The following is a 27939-nucleotide window of genomic DNA, read 5'->3' as shown; positions in this document are numbered from 1 at the left end:
CATCTATGCCCACGAGGGGGCAGCCGACTCTACGAGGCTTCAGGCGCGCCTCTCCCTCTCCTTCATCTCGCTGGCCTGGGAAATGAGCCCGCCTCCTGGCCCATAAGGCCCTGGGTCGGAAGTCTCGCCCTCTCTTCCTGTTTCCCGTCATGGCGGTGAGTAGCTGATTCCCGGGTTAACTGTCCTTCATCCGCCTCCATCCACGGCCGGCCGAGCCGCTGGGGGTTACGTCGCCCGCAGCCCGAGGAGAACGGAGCCCACAGTGCCGGCCGTGCTGAAGCCGGCAGAACCGTGCGCGCTGAGGGCGCGGAGCTGGACCTTGTCGCCTGTCTCCCCCCACCCCCCAGGAGTAGGCTCCGGGCAGCCGCCGGAGGCCCAGGAACACGGCCCGCAGGCTGCAGCGAGCGGCCAGCGGACCGATCGGACGGGGTGTCTGGGATGCGGGGTCCGGGACCTGTGGCTGCTGGCCTCGGGGACTCAACACTTCAGCCGGTTGCTGGGGGAGGCCTCCGCCGGGTTCTCCCCTCGGGGCCGACCCCAGATTTCGGTCGCAGCCTCTAGACGGTTTCCGAGTGGGGTGGGGGGCGCTGCACAGCCACGTGCTGGCTGGTTCCCCCCCAACCCCGCTCATCGGAAAAAAGGGGGTGCCTTCCGTTACCCTACACTTTAAGCCCCGAGGGGTTCACTCTCAAGCGTCTGTAAGTTTACCACCCGGTACCTGTCCTGTTTCTCGCGTTCCGAATGTGGGTGAAGGAGAGACAAGACCCCCCCGAGAGGCCTTCCTCGGTGGCTCCCAGATGAAAGAAAGGGTGACGATCGCTGTTAAACCTATTAGGAACTGCTTTGGGGATGAGCGGAAAGGCGCTCTGCATTTAGGCTGGCCGCCGGGGCGGGGTTGAGGCGTATTGACCGCCGCCGCTTCTCTTTTTTGTAGCAGGATCAAGGTGAGAAGGAGAACCCCATGCGGGAACTTCGCATCCGCAAGCTCTGCCTCAACATCTGCGTTGGGGAGAGCGGAGACAGGCTGACCCGGGCAGCCAAGGTGCTGGAGCAGCTCACGGGCCAGACCCCAGTGTTCTCCAAAGGTGAGTGGTTGTCGGCAGCTGGAGGATGCCCCCCGAAAAACGTCAGGCCCGTTTTGTACCCAGTTGGGAGGTGACAGGTGGTTTCTCTTAAAAGCATTGCTTTCCTGAGCTTTGTGTGAATCGAAATTGAGCTCAGACTAGCCCAAGTAGAGATTTTTTCCAAGTAAGGAGGATATGCAGTGAGGTGGAAATGTTGGGAATGCAGAAAATGGCATTTGATTAGATTAGCAGTGAGGATAATCTAGGCGAGGGTGAGAACAAGGCTGTGTACCTAGACTAACCTGCTTCATGCTTCAGATTCTGGCTCCATCACTTGCAAGTCTCATTTCTTCCTCTGGGCCTCAGCTTCCTTGCTTGCATACAGGGGATGATAATAGTTTATATGTATAAGATTGTGGAGGATGGACAGGGTTATCTGAAATGCCTGCTACCCAGCAGGCACAATGCAGGCATTACATTTTTTGTGTTTAGAGATTTGTTGCCTTGGGATAATGGAATACGGGGGTTCGCAGCCTGCCTCTTTCTTACTAAGTGGTCTTACAAGGTAGCCTCTCACAGCTTCTTCTGTAAAATGGGGATAAGGGTACAGTAGAGTTTTAGCAAATATGGGTTGCTATGGAATGCTAATTTATTTTGGAATCTTGGAGATGACGTTGTGGAAAGAGGGGAGTGCAGTGGAGCTGTGACATCAGCTGACTCCTTGTTATCCCCACCTGCAGCTAGATACACTGTCAGATCCTTCGGCATCAGGAGAAATGAAAAGATTGCCGTCCACTGCACCGTCCGTGGGGCCAAGGCAGAAGAAATCCTGGAGAAAGGTCTAAAGGTGAGGCCTGTCTCTAAATGGGGTAATGGTAGAGAGTACCAACCTAGCACATAGTCAATCTTCTGAGGTGGGGAGAACTTCTAAAGGGTTTTTCCCTGTATTGGGGAAATGAGATGTTCCTGGCCAAGTTACGCTGCACTGTGTTTGGGGGTCTTGAGTGTTGCAGGCTGAGCTAGATATCAGGGTGTTGAGTTGACAGGGAGTGATTTCTGCATTTTTCTCCCCAGGTGCGAGAGTACGAGTTAAGAAAAAATAACTTCTCAGATACTGGAAACTTTGGCTTTGGGATCCAAGAACACATTGACCTGGGGATCAAGTATGACCCGAGCATCGGGATCTACGGCCTGGACTTCTACGTGGTATGAGTACCAAGTCTCCCACTCCCGCTCTGTGAGAGTGGGCGCTGCTCCTCTTTTTCGTCTGTGCTGTCTTGGCGGTCACATGTTGGATTGGGGCTTTGAGTGTTGTCTGTCTTCGCTCCCTGGGGAAGATGCAGCTCATTGGTGGCAGGCGAGGGGGTGTAGCCCTGGCTGTGGACTATGGCTGGACAAAGATTCCTATAGTCGTGGTGCTTAGGGTCTAGCGTCTAGTGAGCAGCGACGTGGCTCAGAGGTGGAGGAAGGAAACAACTCCAGCCACTGAGTTAACATTTTGAGAGATGGTATTGAGGTTGCGTTTGGTGTTGGGGTTGGCTGCTTTTTTCCCTGCTGCTTCCCTTAGACCTCGGGAATGGGGTGGCTTCCATCTGGGGGCGTGAAAGCAGGTTTGATGATGGAACTGTTTGCTCGGGGTGGGAGTTTAATGCAGACGTGACCGTTTGTGTCACTGTAATGTTTTGCCCCCAGAATCAAAGTCAGTAGCAAAACCCTGAAGTCCTGACTAGTGTGAACCTGAAGGACTGTTAGATTTCAATGTCCAGACAGACTGAGTTCGGCGCTCACAGGCACCACAAACCTTTAACCAGAAGCACTTTTGAGCTAAAGCAGAGGAGAGAAATATAATTACTTCTTTGTGCTTCTTGAAATTTTAAGATTTATACAATGCACATGCTGAAGTAAGATTTTTTTTATCTGCTATTTTTTAAAATAATAGCACTCTGGGACACGGGCGCAGTGGTGACTCCTTAGCCACCACTGGGAGTTAGGTGTGGGGAGAGGGGAGGTGCTGGGAGGCCAGCCTCCTGAGCAAACCTGTCGTGAGGCGGTGTGTCGTCCAGGAGGCTGGTTCCATCAGACCCCGGGGTCATGGGTCTCTTGCACTAGAATTACGAGGTGACTCTGGAAGATCAGTTGCTCCAGTGTGTGAGTCTTGTCTGTCTGCTCTTGACTCTGAGCTGGCTAGGTGACTGTTGGTTATTCCTGGGACAGGTGCTGGGTAGGCCAGGTTTCAGCATCGCAGACAAGAAGCGCAGGACAGGCTGCATTGGGGCCAAACACAGAATCAGCAAAGAGGAGGCCATGCGCTGGTTCCAGCAGAAGGTAAAGCTTGACCTGTCTCAGGTGGAGTGGCGGAAGGTGGTGTTGGTGAATTGAGTTGGGATGTGGGGATAAAAAGCCTGGTGGGTAGTTCTTTAAAGGTAGAACATTTGGGCAGCTTGGCAAATGGGCTTCCAGGGTTTGTGGTTTAAGAGAACACCCAGAACCAGGCTTCTCCTCAGCCCTGTGAATGCAGGTAACTGGAAGGGGAGGAATATGACTTTTACTAGGAACCCCGTTTTCTCAGGGTCCAGTGCAGTTGAGCATAGTGGAGTGATTGTTAAAGCTGGCCAGCTTCCTGTCTAGGGAGATGGGATTCCGAGCCAAAATCCATGTATCTGATTTGAATTCTCGAACGTTAGCCATTGCTGCAGTCGTTACTTTACCTCCTGTTCTGAAAAAAAAAAAATCTCTTCTCTTTCAGTATGATGGGATCATCCTTCCTGGCAAATAAATTCCCGTTTCTATCCAAAAGGCCAATAAAACATTGTCAATGAAATGTACAATTACTGTTGTGTGTTCTGTGCAAGGAGCCTGGCCATATTCAAGTCCTTGGACCTCGAGCCACTTAAAGCTTCGATGGGAATAGCTGGTAACCACCCTGTCTTCCCCTTGGACGCCAGTGCTTCCTGGCAGACCCAGGCTGAGAGCTTCGCAGCACTGCCCGTGCTCACCGCCCCCTGCTGGCAGGCTGTGGTGCCGTGGCCCGGTGTGGCCCGGCGGAAACTGGTTGTACGGGGGGTGGCGTGGTTGGGGCCGGGTTTGAATTTAGAGCCTTGATTAAAGTGGGGTGAGGGCTCCCCTCTGCTCAGTGATGCTGCCGTCCACTAGAGGCTTTTCCAGTCCTGCTGTGTGAAAGGATCAGAGTCTTTGATGTGGTGCTTTGGGGTGAAACACTGGACTCGGTTTTTCCTTTAAAATGAAAATCTAGGGTTGCTGAGAATGTAAGTAGAGAAGGGGGTGATGGTCTTTGAGACCCATTGGCTGGATTTGATTCCCCGCCCTGCATCTTATTAGCTCTGTTACACCTTAGATGTGCGTCAGCGTCCCCATCTGTATTGTGGGGGCAGTGACACCTAACCTCCTTCACAGTTCAGCCGTTTAATGTTTCTTGATCGCTTTAACTTGCACCAGGCACATAGTGCTCAGAAAGGATGAGTTCTGTGTTACTGTCTGTGAGAAATGTTACTGCTGCCAGGGTGCCCCCTTTGCTGTGAAAGGGGGCCCTTTGCCTGTACTATTCCAGGTCACCGAGACAGTGACATTCGAGAGTCACCATTTCCCTACTGGACATAACGCGTGGCCAGTGGCTCTAGCACGAGATAACTCAGCATCGTCACTTGTGACTGATGAGTTCAGTTGTCTCTGGGCCCCCTTTTCATTGCTGTTAAATGGGTCTTTAATTTTTTGGCTGCCTTTGTAAGGTATTTTTCAACCTTATTAAAGGAGGTTGTTTGGTATACCTAACTTTTTATGAAAATATGGCTTGCTTTGTTTTCCTGATAGTCTTCTCCATCAGATCCAGGTGCTTGAAGGGGCGGATCGTGAAATATGTTAGCATAAGCTTTGTTTCACTTAAAACACCAGCATGCAATCATTTCTCAACCTTTTACTGTGGGACCCCACTTTGTAAACAGAGTCAACTTGTGAAGAAGCCCAATTCCTGTGATGAAGCTTCACTTTTATAGTGGGGGGACTTCTCTGTTTAACATCTCTATACTAACAACTACAACTGAAATAAACATCTTTGAGAACAAACTAACTCTTGGTGAATACATTGGCTGGCTAGTACTGGGTGCTGTGGAAGTTGGAATATTTTCTAGTGCTGGGAGTGTGTACTAGTTGAAATAAAGCATCGCAGGAAGACGAGATGTGGAAAGTCTCTAACGGTGTTGCCGTCCTCTGCGTCCTCTGCGCTTGGCTGGTAGCCACTGGCTGTGTAGCTGTGTTTTTACGTTAATGTACTTCCTGTTTAGTTTAACGACAGTGTACGCGCCCACCCTTCATTTGGTCCTGCTGACTTGTAAATGAGTTCACTTCCCGTTTAAAAACTACCTAGGCTTCTGGCCCAGAGGGAACACGGGCCCTCAGGAGTTTGAGGAATAGCTGGGTTTTGCTTCTAGCTCGAGCAGTGATGTTTTAGGTGAGTGACTAAACACCTTGGGAGCTGGCACAGGCGAGAACACGTGCCTAGCCAGCTGAGAGCAGCAGTGCAGGAAAGCCTGCCACCCCCAGCCCCTCCTCTAGCTAGAGGCTCGTGTGTGTGCGTGCTCAGTTGTGGCCAAGACTGCAACCCTGAGGCTGTAGCCCGCTGGGCTCCTCTCTATCCAGGGGATTCCCAGGCAAGAGGACTGGAATGGGTTGCCATTTGCCAATTCAGGGGATCTTCCCAACCCGGGGGTTGAACCCAGGTCTCCTGCATTGGCAGGCGGATTCTTTACCACTGAGCCACCAGGGAAGCCTTGTTAGAAACTCGGCTTCCAAACATCACACAGGGTCTGAAGCACTGGTGTTTGCTGGAATCGCCTGGGGAGTGGTCAGATCTGCTAGACCCCACCTGAGACCTGGATTCCTTTTAACAAGACCTGCAGGTGGTGTGTATGGACCTACAGAGTAGAAGCGCTTCCCATGTCCTCACGTCAGGGGGAGGGAGGGGAGGCGTAACGTCTGGGGAGGTTTCTCTAATAAAATTTAGTCTTCGAAGGTTCCTGCTGTGTTCGTTTTCTCATTTCCTCAGCTGCTGCCCGTGAAAGCTTACCTCGATGTTAGGTGACCGCCCCATGCTACGTGTGGTTGTCTGCAGAGTAAGGTGGTGTCCCTGGCGGGCATCTGGCTGTGTCCCAGTTTCAGGCCCGGGGACTAGTCTTGAGGACAGCTCTCAAACAGGGTCGCTGTTGCCCATCCCCGTCCAGGGGTGTTTGTTGGAGGCAGGCTTTTGCTCATCACAGTAACTGGAGCTGCTGTTGGCACTAGTACCCGGAGGTGAAGGGTATCAAACGTTCCACCATTTGAAAAAGTGTTACAAGAGCAGTATACGGAGTCTTGTGACCCCATGGACTGTATGTGGCCTGCCAGCCTCTCCAGGCAAGGATGCTGGAGTGGGTTGCCATTCCCTTCTCCAGGGTGGTCTTCCTGACACTGGGATCAAACCCAGGGTCTCCTGCATTGCAGGCAGATTCTTTACCAACTGAGCTACCAGGGAAGCCCCACTTTGAGACGATCACAGAAATGTGTGAAGCACTGTGGGGGTAGGCACAGGGTGGTTACTGATGACCTCGGCTGCGTGGTGGAGTCTGCCATGCCAACACTAGGAGGTCCTAGTCTGGTTGAGAAACACCACAACCAGAGAGAGCGAGGGTGGGCAGGGGGATAGTAGGTCAAGTCAGACCTGCGAGGAGCCTGCCGTTGGAGGCTCCAGCTGGGTTATGGCATAACAAAATTGTGACACAAACTGAAATTGCAGGTATAATTTTGATTTGTGCTTTTTTTCCCTCTGTGAGTGTGTCTCATGTCCTAGTGGCTGTGTAATATGCCATTCCGTTAGAGGTACAGGCTCTACTACCCTCATCTATGCGGCCGGCACCAAGTGCAGGAATGGCGCTTCCTCCCGTAGAACTGTCCCAGTGGAAGCGCTTTTGTCGGTTTTCTTGGCCCTGCGTCCAGTGAGTGTAAGGTCTCTTCACGCTGTTCGATAGTGTTGTACAATTTACGGGCTTCCCAGGGGGCGCTAGTGGTAAAGAACTCACCTGCCGATGGAGGAGACGTAAGAGACGGGGGTTCAATCCCTGGGTCTGGAAGATCCCCTGGAGAAGGAAGTGGCAACCCACTCCAGTATTCTTGCCTAGAAAATTACACGGACAGAGGAGCCTGGGGGGTTAAAATCCATAGGGTCACATAGAGTCAGACACGACTGAAACGACTACACGTAATTTCTGCTCTGCTTCTGCCAGCACTGTGACCAGAGGCAAATAACAGCAAGCTATCCTTCCTGGTCCTCTATAGCAGAGCCTGTTGGAGTTTGTGCTTTTGCCTTTTCCTGCAGCTTGACCACCACGTGTGCAGCTTAACCACACATGGAGTTTATCAGTCCCAACCTCTTAAACTCTGCGTATACACTGAGACTCTAACCAACTGTTGGGTAAAGACTGCAGTGAATAGGCTGTCAGAGGGGTCTGAGTCTTAAAGGGTTAAGGCCCATGCTGTCTAGGTGAGTGGTGAGGTCAGGGCCCAGAAACCACCTACAGTTTAAGCTGCCTGCCACTGGGGACCTGGCTGGTGCCTGGGGGTACAGAACAACTTTAAGTGCAGCTTGTTATGGAAACGGCAGTTGCTGTTGTCAGGGGGGAATCCAGCCTGCGGCACCTGGGGGCACCAGGAGGACTGAACTTGACTCTTCAGGGTGCAGGTGCAAGAAAGCTTAGGGAACACATGCAGATGGTTCGTGTTTTTACAAATTTGAACAAAAAGATGTGTGATTGTACCAATTAAGGACCTTACGTAATACGATTCTAGGATTCTGTTTCATAATTATATATCACTATTGATGTGATTTGTTATGTGATAAATATTTCAGTAATTAGAAAAACCTGAAAAGGCAAAAAGATACTCACCAACTTAAGCAGAAGTGACATTTTAGACTCCCCCCAGTTACCCTGCTCAGAGAAGGCAATGGCACCCCACTCCAGTACTCTTGCCTGGAAAATCCCGTGGACGGAGGAGCCTGGTAGGCTGCAGTCCATGGGGTCGCTAAGAGTCAGATACATCTGAGCGACTTCACTTTCACTTTTCACTTTCATGCATTGGGGAAGGAAATGGCAACCCACTCCAGTGTTCTTGCCTGAAGAATCCCAGGAACTGGGGAGCCTGGTGGGCTGCCGTCTATGGGGTCGCACAGAGTCGGACACAACTGAAGCGACTTAGCAGCAGCAGCAGTTACCCTGCTGAACACATTGCTTTGATAACATGACCCTTTAATACTAGGATGACTGCCTCTGGAAGTATTTTCCCTATCGTAGTATTTCTGTAAAACGGTATTTCTGTTTTTTGCTTTAAAAGATTGGTTCTGTTTCCTGTGTTGCTTTTAGTGTGTGCAACTTTTTATGAATCTATGTGTAAAAAACAGTGTAATTCTATGAGAAAATACGGTTTACATTATCTCTATTTTCAGAATTCCAAATTTCTTACTGTACTCCAAAATGACTGAAAACAGTTAATTAAAAACCACCTATTGAGGGACTTCCTGGTGGTCCGCTGCAGGGAGCGTGGGTTCATTCCTGGTCAGAGGACTGAGTTCCCACATGCTGTGTGGCGCAGCTCCCCCAAACAAGCATCTATTGGCGGGGGGAGACTGGTTCTACTTAATCATTGCATGGTTCCTCAGAGTGGATTGGAGCACAGAATTTGGAATTTAAGCCTGTCAAATCCCTTGCAGGTCCCTGGCAGATAGTATAGGCTTGTTTTCCACAAAGAGTCCCACTGGCTGCTACTTCAACCCTTTTCCAACTCTCATTTTAGGAAATAGCTGTGTAATAGTTGTTATTCTCAGAGTAGTGGTCCAGGCACACACCAGGGGAGGGGCGTGCTTTCCCAGATACTGGTTGGGATTCTCTGCTGACACGCATATTAACTCATTTAGTTTTCATAACTGTGAGCTGTTACAGTGATGAGGACATACAGAAGGGCATTAATTACCCAAAGTCACAGGTAGTGGTGGTAGAACCAGTCTTCAGACAAAGGCAGTCAGACTCCGGAGCCTTGAGGCCAGCCGTCTTCTTGTACAGTTTCATAGCTCTGGTAATAAGGTTGAGCCTTTTTGTAGCCTCTGTTGTAATAAGGTTAAACCACACATCTGCCCCTTGACATATGCTCGTATCCAATTTTTCTTTAAAGTAGGTTGACCAACCCACAAAATGCTGGCCTACATTTTCCAAGTCCCCAAGAGGGCTGACAGTCATAGAAACGGAGTTGGTCTCTACTTTTCAAAGACTGGGTCTATAGGGACAAACGCCCAACTCACAGCTTAGTCGTAATTAAAGGAAGAAAGGTCTTCAGATTGCCGGATGTGTGCATTTTGTAGCTGGTGTTCTGTAACCTCAGACTCGAGGCTGTGTCTCACCACGTGCTCCCAGTGTCTGGCCCTCAAGACCGGCTCGTTGCTCAGGTGGGGCACAGCCAGCCAGCGACACTGCCCCCGACGGCCAGGGTGAGCCCTTAGGCAAGTCAGCCAACCTCTCTGGGCCTAAGGTTTTGTGTAAAGTAGGGCAACACCTACCTTCCAGGGTTATTTTCAAGAATTAAAGGTAGTATATGCAGATCGCACAGCTGTTATCAGGATGTAAGTATTACATGTTTATGAAATGTATATCTGTGGCCTGTGGTAGGCTTCAATGTGAGAGCTTTTATTCTGTGACTTAAGGGCTTCTCTTTCCTGGGAAAGGGAAGAAGATGAGGATGGTGGTTATTCACTGTAAAGGCGCTGAGCAAGCTCAGACTCGGGGTTATTTTCAGAGAAGTGGGCCTTGAGAATGACAACACCTTGCAGAGGAGCAAGGCGCAGCTTCCTGTTGTCTCAGTTCAGCGTTTCTCTCTCTCGTCATGCATTCAGCAAGTGCTCGAGTGCTTACCTGCCTGAAGTGTGACATTGAACCAGACAGGTAACCGTCCTTTCTGTGAAGTGGACCAAAAGTACATGTTTCTCCTTGCTGCACTCTTTAGAAAAAAATCCAGTATCCTTCCTTAATGTTAGAAATAACAGAATAGGGTTCCTCCCCAGTGCTGCAGTCCAGTGATATTAGCTGTGCTTTTCCAGATCATCCCTTAGCACCACCAGAAACATGGAGGGATGGGAATTGCTCCTCCCAAGGGCATTCCAACCCTCTTCTTCCCCCTCCCCCAGTACTGAAAAGCACCGCATGAAATGGGTTCTGGAGGTAGCTTTGCGTTCACAGAGCTCAGTTAAGTGTGGTCTAGGGCCATGAAAAATGCAGATTCCTGAACTCCACTCAGAGATTTGAACTTGCTGGGGCTCAGAAATTCACGCTCTTACAACACTGAAAGTTGAGACTCATTGTTCTCTTTCAGAGTTTTTTTTGACCACAAAAGTATTTTAATATTACCACTTATTACTTACATGTATACTCACCTCTGGAAAATAGTTCATGAAACAATAACCTTTACTACAGGTAATGCATTCTCAATTTATGGTCTGTTCTGTTAATTTGTATTTTTTTTTCTCCTGATGCTAGTTCTAGCCCAGTAAATCCACAATTTGAAAAGCCCTGCTTTCCAGGGTAGTCAGCTGTGTTTCAATCACAAAGTCAGAACTTCAGAGCTAGAAGAGCCCTCAGAGGTTATCTGAGCCTTAATCCTTGTCCATTACTGGACTGGTTACAGGAGAATCACATGAGACATTTGTTTAAAATATAAATTCCAGCCCCAACCCTAAAGAGCTTAGAGTAGGATATAGGCTTTTTGTTTGTTTGTTTTGCTTTAATATAGCAAGCTTCTGAGATGATTTGTGTGCAGAGTCAGGTTTGAAAGTTCTAGTATGTGACCCTTATGTTGTGAAGGCTCTCCAGAATGAGAGGATTTGAATTTGCCTGTGTGCATATATAGGACTGCTGCTGCTGCTGCTGCTATTGCTGCTAAGTCTCTTCAGTCATGTCCGACTCTTTGCGACCCCATGAACTGTAGCCCGCCAGGATCCTCCGTCCACTGGATTCTCCAGTCAAGAATACTGGAGTGGGTTGCCATCTCAATTTGTAAACCACCTTTAAATAATTTCTGAAGTACTGTTGGTTACCAGATATTTTCTTTAAAACTCATAAAAGAACCTGTCACTAAATTTACAGGTTTCATATGTTTATTACTTGATATATTTTTTAGTCCTTTTTTTTTTCTTTTTTGGCTGCTCTGTGAGGCTTGTGGGATTTTTGTTCCCTGACCAGGGATTGAACCGAGGACCATGGCAGTGAAAGTGCCAAGTCCTAACCACTGGACCGCCAGGGAACTCCGCTACTTGTATAATAATATACTAAATAGATATGTGACTGTCTTTAAGAAATGTGTCCTGCTTAAGTCACTTATTCTGTAAACTTTTTGAGTGCCCACTCTGCCCAACACTGTTTACAGTTCTTAGGATACATCAGCAAACAAAAACAAAGATTTCTGCCTTCGTAGAGCTTTTAACTTTTTGGAAGAAGATGGATAATAATGCACAAGTAAATTATACACTTTATATGCTATAAAACGATGTGCACGGTGGAGAAAAGAAAAAGTAGGGGAGGGTGAGGGGGATGGGGAAGGTGGTCAAGGTGGGGCCTTGGCAAGACCTGAGAGGCCTTGAAGGAGGTAAGGATTGGCCGAATGGGTCTGTGAGGTAGAGCTTTCCAGAGAGGGAACAGCTTGAGCAAAGGCTCTTCCCCAGAAGGACATGGAGCCCATGGCCCAGTTGAGCCAGGGAGAGAGAGGGGGAGCGAGGAGGGGCTGAGGTCAGAGAGGTCGGGGCAGGGGGAGCTACTGGCCTGGTAGACTGCTGGCCTTCTCTGCGAGTGAAATGAATCACTCTGCAGAGTCAGAGCAGAGGCGTCACATGAGCTGACTTCCATTTTATAGCTAGCTCTGCTGTGTTAAGCCTGGGATCCGAGGGCGTGCGCAGAAGCAGGAAAGCCTGTTGGAAAGGATTGTGGTGATCCAGGCAATCGTGTTGAGTGAGGTAACGGTGCTGAGGGTGGGGAGAAATGGCCAGATAATGGGTTTTGAAGGCAAACCAGCATGATTTCTTTGAATGAATGGAGAAGGGATATGAGAGGAAAAGAAATCAAGAACGATTAAAATTTCTGACCCAAGCAACAGAAAGTATGGAGTTGCCATGAATTTCAACAGGGAAGGCTGTGTTTGGAGCCGGTTCGACTGGAAACTAAGAATCCCATTTTGAACGTATTTAAGATGTCCACTAATCATCCAAGGGGAGACGCGAAGAGGCAGCCAGAGTCTGGAGTCTTGGCTGCCAGTGTGTGTTGGGGGGTCTTCAGCATCAAGATATCCATGCTTAACATCTTAAGCCTGGATGAAATCACAAGAGAGTGAGTGATGGAAGGGCAGTCCAGGACTGAACCTTGGATTACTTCAGTAGGAAGAGGTCTGGAAAAAGAAGAGAAATTGACAAAGAAGATTCAGAAGGAGGGACCCGTAAAGTGGGAGGAAAAACAGACGAGCTTGGTGCCCTGGAAGCCGGGAGAGAGAGGGTACAGGGAGGGCATGATGAGCTCGAAAGCACTGCTGATGGGGGTCAAGTGAGGTGAGCACTGAGACCGCTGGATTTCTCAGTGCAGAGGCCGCTAGTGACCTTGACCGGAGCAGTGCTGGAAGGATGGCAGAGGTGACAGCCTGAGCAGAGTGACCGGAGACAGCTGGTACAGACAGCACTTGCAGACCGTTTTGCTGTCAGGGGGAGCAAAGATGGGTGAAATAACTTCTATTCTGGTGATTGGAAAAGTCCAGTGGGGGTGGGGGAATCGACGTGAGAGAGGGGGGACGTGCTGTAGCAGTACCTTTGACTACGTGAGAGGGGTTGCTTCTAGCACAAAGTGGAGGGGTTCAGTTTGGATAGAATCGTGGTTGGTAAGTCAGGAGGCTGAGTGTGCGGGTGTAGATGTTGGTAGGTGGTAGGATGTGGGATGGAACTCCGTGGATGCTCTCTTGTGGTTGAGCTTCTATTTCCTCAGTGAGGTAGGAAAGTGTCGGTGGGTGGGGGAGAGGTGTTAGGCATTAGAGAAGGAGAGAAAGAGCCACCTGGGAGAGTCCCACACCAAACACAGGGTAATGCTCCTGAAGGGCAGGGCCCTCTCAACGAAGCACTGGTGAGTGAAGAAACAGGTTGAGAGCTAACGGGTCACGTTCAAGGTCACACAGCTGGTAAAAGGCAGAGCCAAGCCCAACCCAGATTGCCGGGTCACCTGGCCTGAGACTTGGTAGATCGGCGAGGAACTGTCTTCTCCATGATAGACTCTGCTCTCCGTGGTAGCATCTCAGCCTGCCGGTCTGTCCTGCTGCAGAGTACTGTCTGTCGTGCGAGCAGCTCCCTCTCATCTCTGCTCTTGGTCTCTAGATTCTGTCTTGGCTGTCTTCCAGTCCTGCTCTGTATCTTTGTTCTACAGATCAGAGATGATCAGACCCAAGTGTGCCTGTAAGACTGTAAGAATCTCCTGTAACACCAGTTTGCTAGGACCCCCACCCTCAAGAGTTTCTGATTCAGTAGATCTGGGGTGGTGTCTGAAAATTTGCATTTCTAAGTTCCCAGGTAATAACTGAGGCTACTGACTCAAGAATCATTCTTTGAGAACCACTGGACCAGCCTCTGTATGTCTCTGTAACTCATTCATTCAGCAAATTTATACTGTGGGCTTGCAGTGTGTATTGGGGTCTTGGGGATACAGCAATGAAGACAGTCTCTGTCCCCGAGGAGCTCAGTTTAGTTGGGGAGACAAGTGAGGAAATCATCAATATACTTCCATGGCTTGTTTCCCTCAGCTTTATTGACTTATAATAGACAAATAAAATTTTATCTATTTCGAGGAATGTTGGGGCTGAGTGGTGACTCCGATGGTAAAGAATCTACCTGCAATGGGGGAGACCTGGGTTCCATCCCTGGGTTGGGAAGATCCCATGGAGTAGGGAATGGCTACCCATTCCAGTATTCTTGCCTGGGAAATCCTATGGATTGAGCCGCCTGGTGGGCTACAGCCCTTGAGGTCATGAAGAGTCGGACAGGACTGAGTGATTTAGCAGCAGAGCAGAGGAGTATTGTCATGTAGTCACTAAGTTGCGTCCGACTCTGCGACCGGTGGACTGTAGCCCTGCAGGCTCCTCTGTCATGGGATTTCCCAGGCAAGATTACTGGAGTGGGTGGCCATTCCCTCCTCTAGGAGATCTTCCTGACCCAGGGATTGAACCTGCATCTTCTGCTTGGCAAGCAGATTCTTTGCCACTGAGCCACCAGGGAAGCCTGCATATTTAGAGTCTACAATGTAATTATTTGATTACCGTATAACTGGGGCGTTATGACTACAACCAAGTTAACTAGCACAGCTGTAACCTCATAGAATTGTCTTTTTTTGTGTACGTGGGAACACTTGCACATACTTCTTTAACTTTGTTCTGACGCTGCTTTTATTGTTTGTTTCGTGTCTTTTTTGGCCATATCGAGGTAGTTACCTAATGTTTAAGTGGACTCAGTTGTTAAATTTATTTATCTATTATTGTTGTTTAGTTACTAAGTCATGTTTGACTCTTGTGACTCCATGGACTGTACCTACCAGGCTTCTCTGTCCATGGGATTTCCCAGTCAAGAATACTGGAGTGGGTTGCCGTTTTCTTCTCCAGGGGAAGAACCAGAATCTTCCCAACCCAGTGGGTGAACCACATTTCCTACGTTGCAGGCGGATTCTTTATTGCTGAGCCACCAGGGCTTCCCATACCTCTTTTTGTGTGCGTGCTTGCATGCTAGGTCGCTTCAGTCGTATCCAACTCTTTGCGACCCCATGGACTGTAGCCTGCTAGGCTCCTCTATCCATGGGATTCTCCAGGAAAGAATACTAGAATGGGTTGCCATGCCCTTCTCCAGGGGATCTTCCTGACCCAGGGATTGAACCCATGTCTCTTATGTCTCCTGGACTGGCAGGCAGGTTCTTGACCACTAGCGCCACCTGGGAAGCCCATGTCTCTGTATCCTATTATAAAAGGAACATCAGTATCACTAGCTGCTTAGATTCTGTTGCCTACTAAAGGCCCTGGGCCTGAGGCTTCACTATTCAAGAGTAAATAGCAGTAGTTAAAGGAGCGAAAGAGAACTGTGAGGCTTCCAAGGTGGTGCTAGTGGTAAAGAAGCTGCCTGCCAGCGCAGGAGACAGAAGAGACAGGTTTGATCCCTGGGTCGGAAAGGTCCCCTGGAGGAGGGCATGGCAACCCACTCCGATATTCTTACCTAGAGAATCCCGTGGACAGAGGAGCCTGGCGGGCTATAGTCCATAGGGTCGCAAAGCATCAGACATGACTGAAGTGACTTAGCATGCAAGCAAGGAGAACTGTAATAATTATCTGCTCCTGAGCACCTACCCTGAGCAGGTAATGTGTCATTAACTCTTAACCCTTGGAACGACCCCATTTGTACTCTTATCTGTATAGTACACGTGAAGAAGCACAGAGAAGTCAATTGGCTATTAGGCAGCACAGCAGGGATTGAACCCAGGCAGGCTGGCTCCAGAGTCCATGCCCTTTGCCACCATCTGATAACTATCTCTGCTTTGAAACTTCCTCCTTGTAGTCAGAGACTGAAAAAGCATTGGAAAGGGAATAACTTTCTCACTTTGTGATTTACTATATTATTTAGTATTGTGTCCATATACCCATCCCACACTTGAGGATACAGCAGGTTAGAAGACTGATGGCTGGTGCACCAGAGGTTTGCTCTGGCTGTTCTGTGACTGCTTGTGTCGGGTCAGGTGTGGGGTGGCGGGGGGAGGCCGAGATGCGAGTGAGGAGGGAGTGGTGTTGGTAATGACAGAAGAACTCACTTGATTTAAATGTCAGTGCGAACCAGGCAAAGAAAAGGGCTGAGGAAAATCATTTCGGACAAGGCAGTATTGATCTCTGAGATATGGATGCTGCAAGGAGGATGTTGAGTTATTTGCGTCTGGAGCTAAGAGCAGTGTCTGGGGCATGACAGGAAGGCCTGGGAATCCGCTGGCTGTGATGGGGAGGGCACCGGCTCCAGAGCCACAGAGACCAAGAATGGAATCCCACCCCTGGCTTTGCTAACCCTCTGCCCTTGGTGAATTTCTTAATTTCTCTGAATTTAGTTTCCTTGATAAATAGGAATAGATAAGTCCTGTCTGACTTGGTTATTATCAAAAGTGAAAATAATGTAAGTGAAGTTATTATGACCCAAATGTTCAAGTTATTATCAGTGTCCTTTGTGTTTAGAAAGCTCTCCCTAGCAGCCAGGGGCATCAAAACTACCGGGGCACCAAAACTAGCCAGAGACAGAAGCCCCAGGGATGTTTAGCCACACTCCTGATGTGAGACAACATGACCTGAGTTGAGGCAGTTGCAAAGGGGATGGCAAGTAGGGATAGCTGAGTGGTGTCCGGCGTTTATGCATTTTAGTCAGGATTGCAGTTGTTTGCAAGCAAATGTGAAAATCTGTAGCAGATTTTAATTTGTAGTTTTGCTGGGACACCCTTGGAAGTATCTGTTAGGAAAATCACTTGCCAGTGGGGGTGATGGAGGTGAAGAGAAAATGATGTGCTCTCAGGAAAATTGGTTTCAGTGACACAAACCCAAGGGGGAAAAGAGTGGAGGTCAGATTCGGCGGTCTTGCACCCACCCTGTGCGGTGCCCTCCATATGGGCGGAATGCTGTGTACTCTGCAGCAGAGAAGAAAAGCCATCTGTTTTCATCATTTTCATTCATGGTAAAAATTACTCATCCAAAGAGAAGGAAAAGGTCAGATAAAAGTTGACATATTTAATAGCTCTATAAAGCACCATTGTCCTGGATTTATGTGACCAGTAGGTATCTAAGGGGTTTTTGGGCTTTTTTTCCCCAGTTATACCTTATATCATATTTTGGAGGCAATTATATGGAAGTCTGAATTTGGGGAAGTCTTAAAAATCTCTTATCTTTCCAGAATATCGTGTTCTATGTAGCACTGACAGGCTTTGGCCTATAATTTTCAAGGCTATACTTTTCTCATGTTTTCAAGGATGGCAGCAACAAATGAAGTTAGTGAGAATCAATCACTAACTGATTGATTCTGAAAAGTGATTCAGGTCACGGAGCTTAGTTTGAGATATGTTAATCCAGTATCCAGGTCCAGTCTTTCAAAATATATGCCACTGACCACAGCATATGTGGAAAGTGATAGTGAAAGTCGCTTAGTCGTGTCCGACTCTTTGTGAACCCATGAAATGTATAGTCCTTGGAATTCTCCAGGCCAGAATAGTGGAGTGGGTAGCCTTTCCCTTCTCCAGCATAGTGGAAGGCTGGGGTCAATTTGGAAGTTTTGACAAAATAAGGTCCAAGGAGGGCCTCCAGGAATAAAATATAAAAGATGTCTAGACTGTCTGAGATCTTTTGTGCAAATACAACTCCTTCATCTAACCTGCTGCTGCTGCTATGTCACTTTAGTCGTGTCTGACTCTGTGCGACCCCATAGATGGCAGCCCACTAGGCTCCCCCGTCCCTGGGATTCTCCAGGCAAGAACACTGGAGTGGGTTGCTGTTTCCTTCTCCAGTGCATGAAAGTGAAGTCGCTCGGTCATGTCCAACTCTTCTCGATCCCATGGACTGCAGCCTACCAGGCTCCTCCGCCCATGGGATTTTCCAGGCAAGAGTACTGGAGTGGGGTGCCATCGCCTTCTCCGTCATCTAACCTAGAAGCGTATAATTGTCAAGGTCAGTGGCTTCAGCCTAGATTGACTCTCCTTGAGCCATAACAGCTATTAGAGATGAAATAAAAATACTTGAAATTCAGACCTGCCTTGTATAGTTGAACTTGAGTGTGTGCATTAACCTCTGCGAGCTTCAGTTTTTTTATTTGCAAAATAGCAATAATGCTATTACACAGGATTATTGTTGGAATGGTCCCTAAAAATTACATGCCCCAGGGTTCACATATTTAAATCCCTGTAGGGGCTACGAGTAAAGAGATGGGTGAAGCAGATACGGTGGTGAACACTTTCTCAGAGGAAGTGGGGATGGGAATCTCAATTGTGCCAATTCATCAACCTTTTTTAAAAAATCTTTTTTTATTTTGGATTGATTTTAGACTTCCAAAAAAATAGATGTCACAGACGCACAAATGAATACAAGTAAAATGGAGAAGATGGGTAGATTCTATCAAGATTAGTATCCTGATATATTGTACTATCATTTTGCAAAATATTACCATTGGGAGAAACTGAATGAAGTGTATAAGAGATGTGCATTATTTTTTACAACTGCATGTGAATCTACAATTATTTCAATAAAATTTTCAATTAAATAGTGGAGAGTGCGTATAGATCCTTCATCTAGGTTCTCCTGATACTAACATCTGATGGAACCAGAGCACAATGATATCCAAGCTTAGAAGTTACTACTGATAGAAGTAGACTGTGGGTGTGATGTGGATTGCACCAGTTTTGGATTCCAGTATCCAGTCCAGATGCCACCGTTGCATTTAGTTGTTATCTCTCCTTAGTCTGTGGGAGTTGTTAACCTTTCCTTGTCTTTCTTGACATTGATATTTTTGAAGAGTACTGATCGGTTACTGTGTAGAATCATGGATATTTTTGAAGAGTACTGGTCGGTTCCTATAGAATGTGTCCCTCACCTTGGGACTGTCTGCTGTTTTCTCACGATTAGACTGAGGTTAATACATTTGGGGAGGAATCGAGTTGGCACATTCAGAGACGTAGAGGTGAAAACATCTGACGTAAGTAACTTTGGCCAGTAGTGTCCGATCGTAAACTGTAAGGCTGAAGACACAAAGCGCTGTACACCAGCGCTGCGCTAGTCGGTGGGAGAGGGGGAGAGAGGAAGAAGAGGAGTGTGAATTAGCAGCTCTGAAACTACTTGATATTTATTCTAGGATTGAAGAATAAGTGATATATTGTAGATAATGAGAACCCGGTTTCTCAGTGTTGAAAAAGAAGTGACCAGAAGAATTACCAGTAAGCAGAAGGGAACTAAATGCTAGAACGATCCCTGCGGTGCTGGGTTGAAGTCTGAAACATTGGTTGGAGCCCGAAACAGAGATAAAGACGTGTGGATACATGACGTAGTTTAAACACGTGTATTTTCTAGCTCTTTCTACTGAGAAGGCCTAGAAAAAGGAACACCCCAGTAACACCACCTAAACCAAGCAATTAAGATTAACGTCACCAGGGAACTTCCCCAGTGGTCCAGTTGCTAAGAGTCCACCTTGCAATGCAGGGAACATGGGTTCGAGCCCTGGTCAGGGAACTAAGATTCCACATGCCGTGGAGCAGCTAAGCCCATGTGCCACAGTGAGAGATCTTGTGTTGTGCAACTAAGACCTGATGCAGCCAAAAAAAAAAAAAAGATGAACATCATCAGTGTTAGCTGTGAGGGGAGCACGCTGTAGAGCGTGGGGCGGTAGTGGAGGCCCTGTCGATGAGAGGGCACGCTGTAGAGCGTGGGGCGGTGGTGGGGGCCCTGCGATGAGAGGGCACGCTGTAGAGCGTGGGACGGCGGTGGAGGCCCTGGCAATGAGAGGGCACGCTGTAGAGCGTGGGGCGGTGGTGGGGGCCCTGGTGATGAGAGGGCACGCTGTAGAGCGTGGGGCAGTGGTGGGGGCCCTGGCGATGAGAGGGCACGCGGTAGAGCGTGGGGCGGTGGTGGAGGCCCTGGCGATGGGAGGGCACGCTGTAGAGCGTGGGACAGTGGTGGGGGCCCTGCAATGAGAGGGCACGCTGTAGAGCGTGGGGCGGTGGTGGAGGCCCTGGCGATGGGAGGGCACGCTGTAGAGCGTGGGACGGTGGTGGGGGCCCTGCGATGAGAGGGCACGGACTAGGTGGGCAGTGGTCGAGACATCCATGGTGAGCAGGGCGGGATTCTGGATGTTTGAAGATTGGATGGGCAGCATCTGTTGATGGATTGGATCGGATACGGGGCCTGAGAGAGAACGGCATCAAGAATTCCATCTAGGTTTTTGGCTTGAAGAGCTGGGTCAGTAGCTGTGTTTGTTCCCAGTGGGAAAAGACTGCAGATGCAACAGGTTCAAAGAGAGAAAAATCAAGAGTTTGGTTTTAGACACATTTTCATTTTCGATGTCTTTTAGTCATCCAAATGGAGAAGTCACATAAGCAGTTGGATCAATGGGGGAAATTGATATAAACATGGGAGTTAACCAGGATATAGAATGAATCAGTTTATTCAGTGTGTGTAGCAAAGTGCTTCTCACACTTTAGCGGGTTTACAAGTCTCCAAGAGAGTTTATTAAATAATGTATTCCTGGGCCTCCCAGGGATGCTGATTTAGTAGCTGCTTGATGGAGTCAAGAATTTGCATTTCTAACAATTCAGCCAGTGATGCTGAGGCCGCTGGTCTTCCAAGCACACTCTGAGCAGAACTTGGTGCTGGCCTTTTCCCCTCTGTGTTCAGTTTTTCCTTCCTGTCTGTAAGAAGGCAAAATATCATACTCTGGAGGACAAGTGTCAAGAAGTTATATGCCTCAAGTAATCATTATTTATTAGAAAACAAGTAATGTGAGTCTCATTCACTTTGTTGTTGTTTAGTTGCTAAGTCACGTCCGACTCTTTGTGACCCCGTGGACTTTAGTCCGCCAGCCTCCTCTGTCCTGTGATTTCCCAGGCAAGAATATTGGAGTGAGTTGCCATTTCCTTCTCCAGGAGTCTTCCCCAACCCAGGGATTGAACCCACATCTCCTGTTTGGCGGATTCTTTACTGCTGAGCCACCAGGGAAGCCCCTGATGCACTTTGTCAAAGTGAAGTTGCTCAGTCGTGTCCGACTCTTTTCGACCCCATGGACTGTATAGCCCACCAGGCTCCTCCCTCCATGGGATTTTCCAGGCAAGAGTACTGGAGTGGGTTGCCATTTCCTTCTCCAGGGGATCTTCCTGACTCAGGGATCGAACCTGGGTCTCCCTCATTGCAGGCGGATGCTTTACCCTCTAAGCCACCAGGGATTCACTTTATCTTGTCTAAAATCACAGCATGAGTGAATGGCAGAGTCAGAATATGAACTCAGATCTCCTGAATGCTTTGTGTTATACTCTACTGCCATATGCAGGCTGTGGAGCCTTAGACCCGCCTTTCAGCCTCAGCTCTCCTTCTGTTTGCTGCCTGGCTTGAAAAAGATAACATACATGGCAGTGTCATGCAAACTCCAGCATAGTTTGTCTGTCTTTGCAAGGCATTCCCATCGTCATCATTTCACGTGTGGTCAGTGTTTGTCAATGTGCCCAAGCATTTCAGAACTGGGAATTGTAAGGAGACTCTCAGCTCTAATTGTGGACTGAGCCTCTGTGGGGAGAATGTGTGGAGTATAATGGATTCCTCTGTGCTCTAGAATATGTTTCGTTTGGTCTTTGTTCTACAAATTGCCCCCATGGTGATCAAAACCATAAAGGCTTTCCAAAACAGACGATCATGCCTGTCAGGTGAGCACACACTGTGAGGAGAGAAGGGAGAAGGAACATTCCATTGACAGCACCTCTTTGGTTCCAGGCCCTTTACACACTTGAGATAATCCTCGTAGTTGCCTGATGAGTAATGTAATGCTCCCATTCCTGTGAATCACATAATATTCCCATTTTACAGGTGAGGAGAGAGGCTCAAGAGTAAACCCCAGGAGATCGTGGAGCTTGAATTCTCACCCTGCTCCTCTGACTCAAAGCAGCAGTTCCCAGTGTGCTCCCATTGCCCTGTGAGTGAACCACAAACACTTGGATGTAGTTTTATATATTCATATATTTCTACCTAATAACTTCAAGTGTAAAGCCATAGTCAGGGTGAACCCTGTAGAAAGGTGTGAAAACCTGAAGAGCCATAGGCACGCTCCGTGAGGCTTCTAGGAGCTCAGACCCCTGAGGACCTGCTGTCGCTTTTCTTCGGTTTCCATCTGTTTCACCCAAATCACCTAAATTGCAAGTCATTCATTCATTTAATAAACACTGATTGAAACGCCAGCTTGTGCTGGTCCCAGGAGTAAGACAGACAGAGTTCCTCTCTTCATGGTGCTCAAGTCTGTGGTAAGGAAGAGGGCAGGGCGAGTGTGAAAGAATGGAGGAAAGCAGTGTGTACCACACAGTGTGACCACTTGATCTGGGCCTCCCTGGTGGTTCAGATGGTAAAGAATCTGCCTGCAATTCAAGAGACCTGGCTTTGATCCCTGGGTTGGAAAGATTCCCTGGAGAAAGAAATGGCAACTCACTCTAGTATTCTTGCCTAGAGAATTCCATGGACAGAGGAGTCTGGCGGGCTGCAGTCCATGGGGTTGCAGAGAGTTGGACACGACTGAGGAACTAACACTTCTCAGTTTTTCACGATTGGATCCAGAAATTCCATTTCTGGGTATATACACAAAAGAATGGGAAGCAGGGCAACTAATATTTATACTCCCGTGTTCAAAGCAGCATTATTCACACTAGCCAGAGGTGGAGGCAGCTCAAGTGTCCATCAGTGGGTGAATGGATAACCAAGATGTGGTACATCCATACGATGAAATATTATTCAGCCCTAAACAGGAAGTTCTGACACACACAGCAACGTGGAGGAAGCATGAGGACGTTATGCTTAGTGAAATAAGCCAGACACAGAAGGACAAATATTGTATGATTCCACTTATATAAAGTACCTGGAATAGTCAATTCATAGAGACAGAAAGAGCAGTCACCAAGGGCTGGGGAGAGGGGAAATGAGGAGTTATTGTTTAATGGGTATTGCGTTTCGGTTTTAGATAATCCAAAGTTCTGGAGATGGACAGTAGTACTGGTTGTATGGCAAGTGTCCTTAATCCCACTGAATCATACACTTAAAAATGGCTACAATGGTAAATTTTATGTACATTTTACCACAATAAAAAGTAATGCATTTTGGACTTTATCTTGAAGAAAATGAAATGAAAAATTAAGAAAACAGATTCATCTTATATTTAACCAAAGTAAGATAATACAGATAGTCATATGATGGTCGTCATGTTAAGTGCTGCAGAGGGTGCTCCCTAGAGTTGGGAGAGAAGAGAACCTGCTCTGGTTAGCGGAGTTAGGGAACAGGGCAGGGCTTCCTCAAGAGAACAGCATTGAAACCGAGCCCTGAAAGAGTCAGCTTGGTGAAAGTGGGGTGAGCATGTTTGGAGGACAGAATGTTGCAGACGGAAGGAACAGCAGGGGAAGACCAGGAGCAGTGAAGGCCCTTGGTGCAGCTGAGGAAGCAGAAGGTTTGTGTGTGGAGCAGAGAGGCGGCAGAGTGGGAAGGCAAGGTTGGACTTGCAGGGCCTTGCAGAGGATTTCAGGCTCCTCTCAAGAGCAAATGGAAGCCACCAAAGGGCTTAAGCAACAGGTTTTTATTTTCAGTTTGCAAGGCTATTGTTTCAGATGAGATTAAATAGAAAGGGAAGGAAATTAAAGCTTATTGAGGGATTGTTCTGTGCCAGCCACCTCCTTATCTACCATTCCACTGTCTCTAAGTGTAACACTTGGCACAGAGGTGTGCAGTAATGATCCGAAGGTTGATGTTCCAGATGAGGCTCAGGGAGGGGAAGCCAGCTGACTCAAGACAGTACTGCTGGCGGGGCCTCTGTGCTTTAAAGGGTCCTTCACTGGGCCCCTCTAGGAGCCGTGGGCCTCCCCACTCGACCCAGGAGCGCTCATCCAAGAGCCCGTACCTGCTTCCAGGCCAACCCACAAGTACAGAAAACCCACACTTCTTGCTTAAATGGCCCCAGCTCTCTCCTAGAGCCTCTTTCCTGGGTCCCTCCTCCAGAGAACACTGGTGTGTTGCCGTGGCCAAGGGGCAGCCACTTAGGACCTGTGACTGGTGTGGCCCGCAGGTGAACGTGGGGCCTCCTGGATCACGGCAGCGCCTAGACCGTTTAGTAGTTTCCTGTTGCTGCTGTAAAAAGTTGTCACAAACGTATCCTCTCACATTTCTGGAGGCCAGAATCCGGAAATGGGTCTCATTGAGCTACAATCCAGGTGTCTGCAGGGCTGTACTCCTTTCTGCAGGCTTTAGAGCAGAATCCCCTTACTTGCCTTTTCCAGCTTCCAGAGGCCACCCATGTTTCTTGGCTTGTGGCCGGCTCCACCTGTCTTCAAAGCCAGCAGTCCTGTCGCTTCCGTCATCACATCTTCTGTGACTCTGATTCTCTCTCTTTCACTTGGAAGGATCCTTGTGATTACATTAGGCCCACCAGGATAATTTCCCTATCTGGAGGTCTGGTGATCAGCAGCCTTAATTCCCTTTGTCATGTAAGATACCCTGCTCACAGGTTCCAGAGATTAGGCTGTGGACATCTTGGGAAATTATTCTGCCCACCACTGGTGGGAAGAGAAACAGTTCTTCTTGTGCCAGTGTATCCCCAAGAACACTTGAGAATTCAAAATTCAAACCTAGGCTTCTAGGTGATTATGAAGATGTGTTTATCAAAATAGGAGAATAGAATAGAGACTGTATTTAAATGGTCTATTAGTTTAATTGATAACGTTTAGATATTTGGGCTTCCCAGACAGCTCAGTGGTAAAGAATCTGCAGTGCAAGAGACGCAGAAGACATGGGTTGGGGAGATCCCCTGGAGAAGGAAATGGCAACCCGCTCCAGTATTCTTGCCTGGAAAAGCCCATGGACAGCGGAGCCTAGCGGGCTACAGTCCACGGGGTCGCAGAGTTGGACGCAACTTAGTGACTAAATGAAACAGTGTGGGCCTCCATTTTCACTCCTGCTACTGGCCCTACAAATACTGAGGGTGGACCTAACCCAAAGTCACATAACAAGGAAACGGCCAAGTTAGAACACAGATCCTCTCTTAAACCTTTGTATCATCCACACAGGCCACTTCTTCAAAGAGAAGTAAGGGAAAAGTCAACTACCACTGTCTTTTTTTTTTTTTTTTGTACTCAGTTTTGATACTATGTCATGTATCTATCTGACTCCCTGGTGGTTGCAAAGCTGTCTATTTTTGAACTTGGAAATGGCAACCCACTCCAGTACTCTTGCCTGGAGAATCCCATGGAGGGAGGAGCCTGGTAGGCTACAATCCATGGGGTCGCAAAGAGTTGGACACGACTGAGCGACTTCACCTTCACTTTCATCCAGAGCCTGGCTTCCTTGAAGCGGAAGCCTCTGAAGCTGTAAACCTCCTCTAAGTAGCCTCCTATCTGCTCATACCTTGTTCATACCAAACTTTGTCTTAGGTGGGTACCTCTTATAAAGACCCTCCTCTCATCATTCAAGTTCACTCATTTATGGATTGACCAAACAATTAGCACCTCCACTGGGGATACAGAGATAGTGTAGTCACTAACCCTGGCGTCAAGGAGCTCACAGTCTAGTGAAGGTGCCAGAGAATGAAATGGGCCATGGCGACCGTGGATACAGAGCTGAGTGCATTGCTAATCTGGGCAGACCTGGGGCTGGGGTTTGGTAGAAGCTTTTCAGAGGAAGTGGTTCTCAAACAGAGTCTCAACTAGGCCAGGAGACTGGGGCCTAGATTTTTGGGTTGAGAGAGTAGCATATTCATAGGCCCTGAAGCTGTAGAGGGCAAGTTTGGGGAATCCCAAATCAGACAAGATGACTAGAACAAAGAGTGGGAGGTGGGAGGAGGCAGAACGAGGGCTTAGAATACTAAGTGCCCCAGATTGACCCTGATAGGCCGTAGGTTTCATGAGGAGCACGCGTTATTCTGCACTCGGCCTCCATGCCAGTGAGGCATCTAATACATAGCAAATGCTCAGTATTTGCTGGAAGATTGAATGACTTGGAGTTCCTCAACACCATACAGGGGAACCTGGAGGCCAGCAAGTTTCAGCCCTGGCTGCACATTAAAATCAATTGGGGAAGCTCCCACCCTCCACACCCCACTTCCCCTCCACACACACACACCCCATCCCCCCGGCCCCCCCCCCCCCCCCCCCACATACCAGGGATTGGACTCCTGCCCCTGTAGTGGAAGTTCGGAGTCTTAACCATTGAACCGCCAAGGAAGTCCCTGGGGGAGCTTTAAAAACTAAAAATCCGTAGTTTTTAGGGCCCTACCCTAAACCAGTTTAGTCTGAATCTCAGGATATGGGCACTTGGTGCATTGAAATCACCTAAAAAATTCCCTGGGTGATTTAAATGTGTAGCCCAGCTAAGAATCAGGGCTACAGGCCACACACCATGAAAATGTTCTCCCCAAATCATACCAGCGGGTTGGAAATGCTTTGAATTGACAACTTGACAGGAAATGAGTGAGATTGGGTTTAGAGATGGTAGTATTGACAGTTGAACGATCCAGGTGAGAGACAGTGAGAGCCTCAGCTAGCGTGAGGTGAGAAGTAAGTGGATTTGGAGAGATTAGGAAGATACAGTCAGTAAGATCTGGTGGCTGGGATGGACACGTCAGAATCTAGGATGGTCTCCTCACTTCAGGTTTGAAAAACCTAGGTGAATACTGGGGCTGTTTCCTGGAATCTGAAATATTGGCAGGCGCAGCTTTAGGAAGGGCTTCCCTTGTGGCTCAGCTGGTAAAGAATCCACCTGCAATGTGGGAGACCTGGGTTTGAGCCCTGGATTGGGAAGATCCCCTGGAGAAGGGAAAGGCTACCCACTCCAGTATTCTGGCCTGGAGAATCCCATGGACCGTATAGTCCACAGGGTCGCAAAGAGTCGGACACGACTGAGCAACTTCACTTTCACTTCACTTTCACTTCCCTGGCCTTGTAAACCTGCTGCTGCCGCTGCTAAGTCGCTTCAGTCATGTCTGACTGTGCGACCCCATAGACGGCAGCCCACCAGGCTCCCCCGTCCCTGGGATTCTCCAGGCAAGAACACTGGAGTGGGTTGCCATTTCCTTCTCCAATGCATGAAAGTGAAAAGTGAAAGGGAAGTCGCTCAGTTGTGTCTGACCCTCAGCGACACCATGGACTGCAGCCTTCCAGGCTCTTCCATCCATGGGATTTTCCAGGCAAGAGGACTGGAGTGGGTTGCCATTGCCTTCTCCTGTTGTAAACCTAACGAGCCTCTATAAACAGCTGTCTGCTCCTTTACTGGCCTTCTGACTTCCCTAATCTCCTCGCATCTTGCCTCAGGCCCTGAGGAATTCTAGCTACTTTCTTCTTTCCCACCTTTACTGTCCACCTGAGCTTGTGGGGAGGGGTGGACCACACTTCTTCCACAAAATCTAACTGCTGGCATGTCCCTTTAGTTCCTTTCCTCCATGCTGCCCCAGAGACATAATCTAGGCCTAAAAAAAATAAAGAAATTAGAGTGGAGCATGGTAAAAGAATAGGGGAGAAGTTTTCCCTTACTGTCAAAGTAACACTCATTTAAGAACATTTGGAAAATACTGGGGAAATTCAATCATGCCCACACAGATCCAGTCGCTGCCATCATTTGGGTGTGTTTCCTGACCCCTTCCCCTTTTTTGGCTAGACATAGATTATTTTGTTATGTTCTTTTTATAGTTGTAATCACACTGGTTCATAAACTGATTCATAAAAATAATGAAGCAGCTTAAGAAAGACAGCTTGAGAATGGTGCACAGAAAGCAGTAGAAAAAATATACCCAGTGGAGGGAAGGCTGTGGAAAACAGGTGCTAGTATGGTATTGGGAATGTGCATTAATCGAGCCTCTCTGGAGGGCAACTTGACAATATCTATCAAAATCTTATTCATGCATGACCTTAACCTGGTAATTCTACTCAGAATGCACAAATTTAGGTGAACAAGGATCTTTGCTATATCAATTTTTTTTTTTTTTTTTTTAAGTAAGGAAAAACTGGAGACTGATGCTTATAGGGAGATAAATGAAGCGAACCATGACATGTCCATA

The 27939-nt window shown here is 48.2% G+C and overlaps 1 protein-coding gene and 1 non-coding gene across 6 annotated transcripts; one reads left to right on the top strand and one right to left on the bottom strand.

Moving 5' to 3' along the window:
* Window positions 1–3889, top strand: RPL11 (ribosomal protein L11). Of its 5 annotated transcripts, none has more exons than XM_055574172.1 (6): window positions 1–155; window positions 935–1085; window positions 1805–1911; window positions 2139–2270; window positions 3279–3389; window positions 3811–3889. In XM_055574172.1, exons 1-6 carry the CDS (start codon window positions 150–152, stop codon window positions 3838–3840), a joined length of 537 nt encoding a protein of 178 aa, XP_055430147.1. In that variant the 5' UTR covers window positions 1–149; the 3' UTR covers window positions 3841–3889. The 5 variants fall into 5 exon arrangements, with proteins under 5 accessions (XP_055430147.1, XP_055430148.1, XP_055430144.1 ...); XM_055574173.1 differs by having other exon boundaries at window positions 29–155; window positions 938–1085; XM_055574169.1 differs by lacking the exon at window positions 1–155 and adding an exon at window positions 233–809.
* A 7431-nt stretch (window positions 3890–11320) lies between these two features.
* Window positions 11321–11393, bottom strand: TRNAE-UUC (transfer RNA glutamic acid (anticodon UUC)). The gene has a single exon. It is a non-coding gene; the product is annotated as a tRNA-Glu (tRNA).
* Window positions 11394–27939: the final 16546 nt, after the last annotated feature.

Source organism: Bubalus kerabau, chromosome 3, assembly GCF_029407905.1.
Source record: "Bubalus kerabau isolate K-KA32 ecotype Philippines breed swamp buffalo chromosome 3, PCC_UOA_SB_1v2, whole genome shotgun sequence".
NCBI lineage: Eukaryota > Metazoa > Chordata > Mammalia > Artiodactyla > Bovidae > Bubalus > Bubalus kerabau.
The sequence above is the reverse complement of the archived record's forward strand: the minus strand, read 5'-3'. Positions and strand labels throughout refer to the sequence as shown.

Bases quoted from the DNA above. Each gene is read 5' to 3' on its own strand.
- RPL11 (XM_055574169.1), top strand. The intron at 1,086-1,804 runs GTGAGTGGTTGT...CCCCACCTGCAG, and splicing joins GACCCCAGTGTTCTCCAAAG to CTAGATACACTGTCAGATCC. The intron at 3,390-3,810 runs GTAAAGCTTGAC...CTTCTCTTTCAG, and splicing joins TGCGCTGGTTCCAGCAGAAG to TATGATGGGATCATCCTTCC.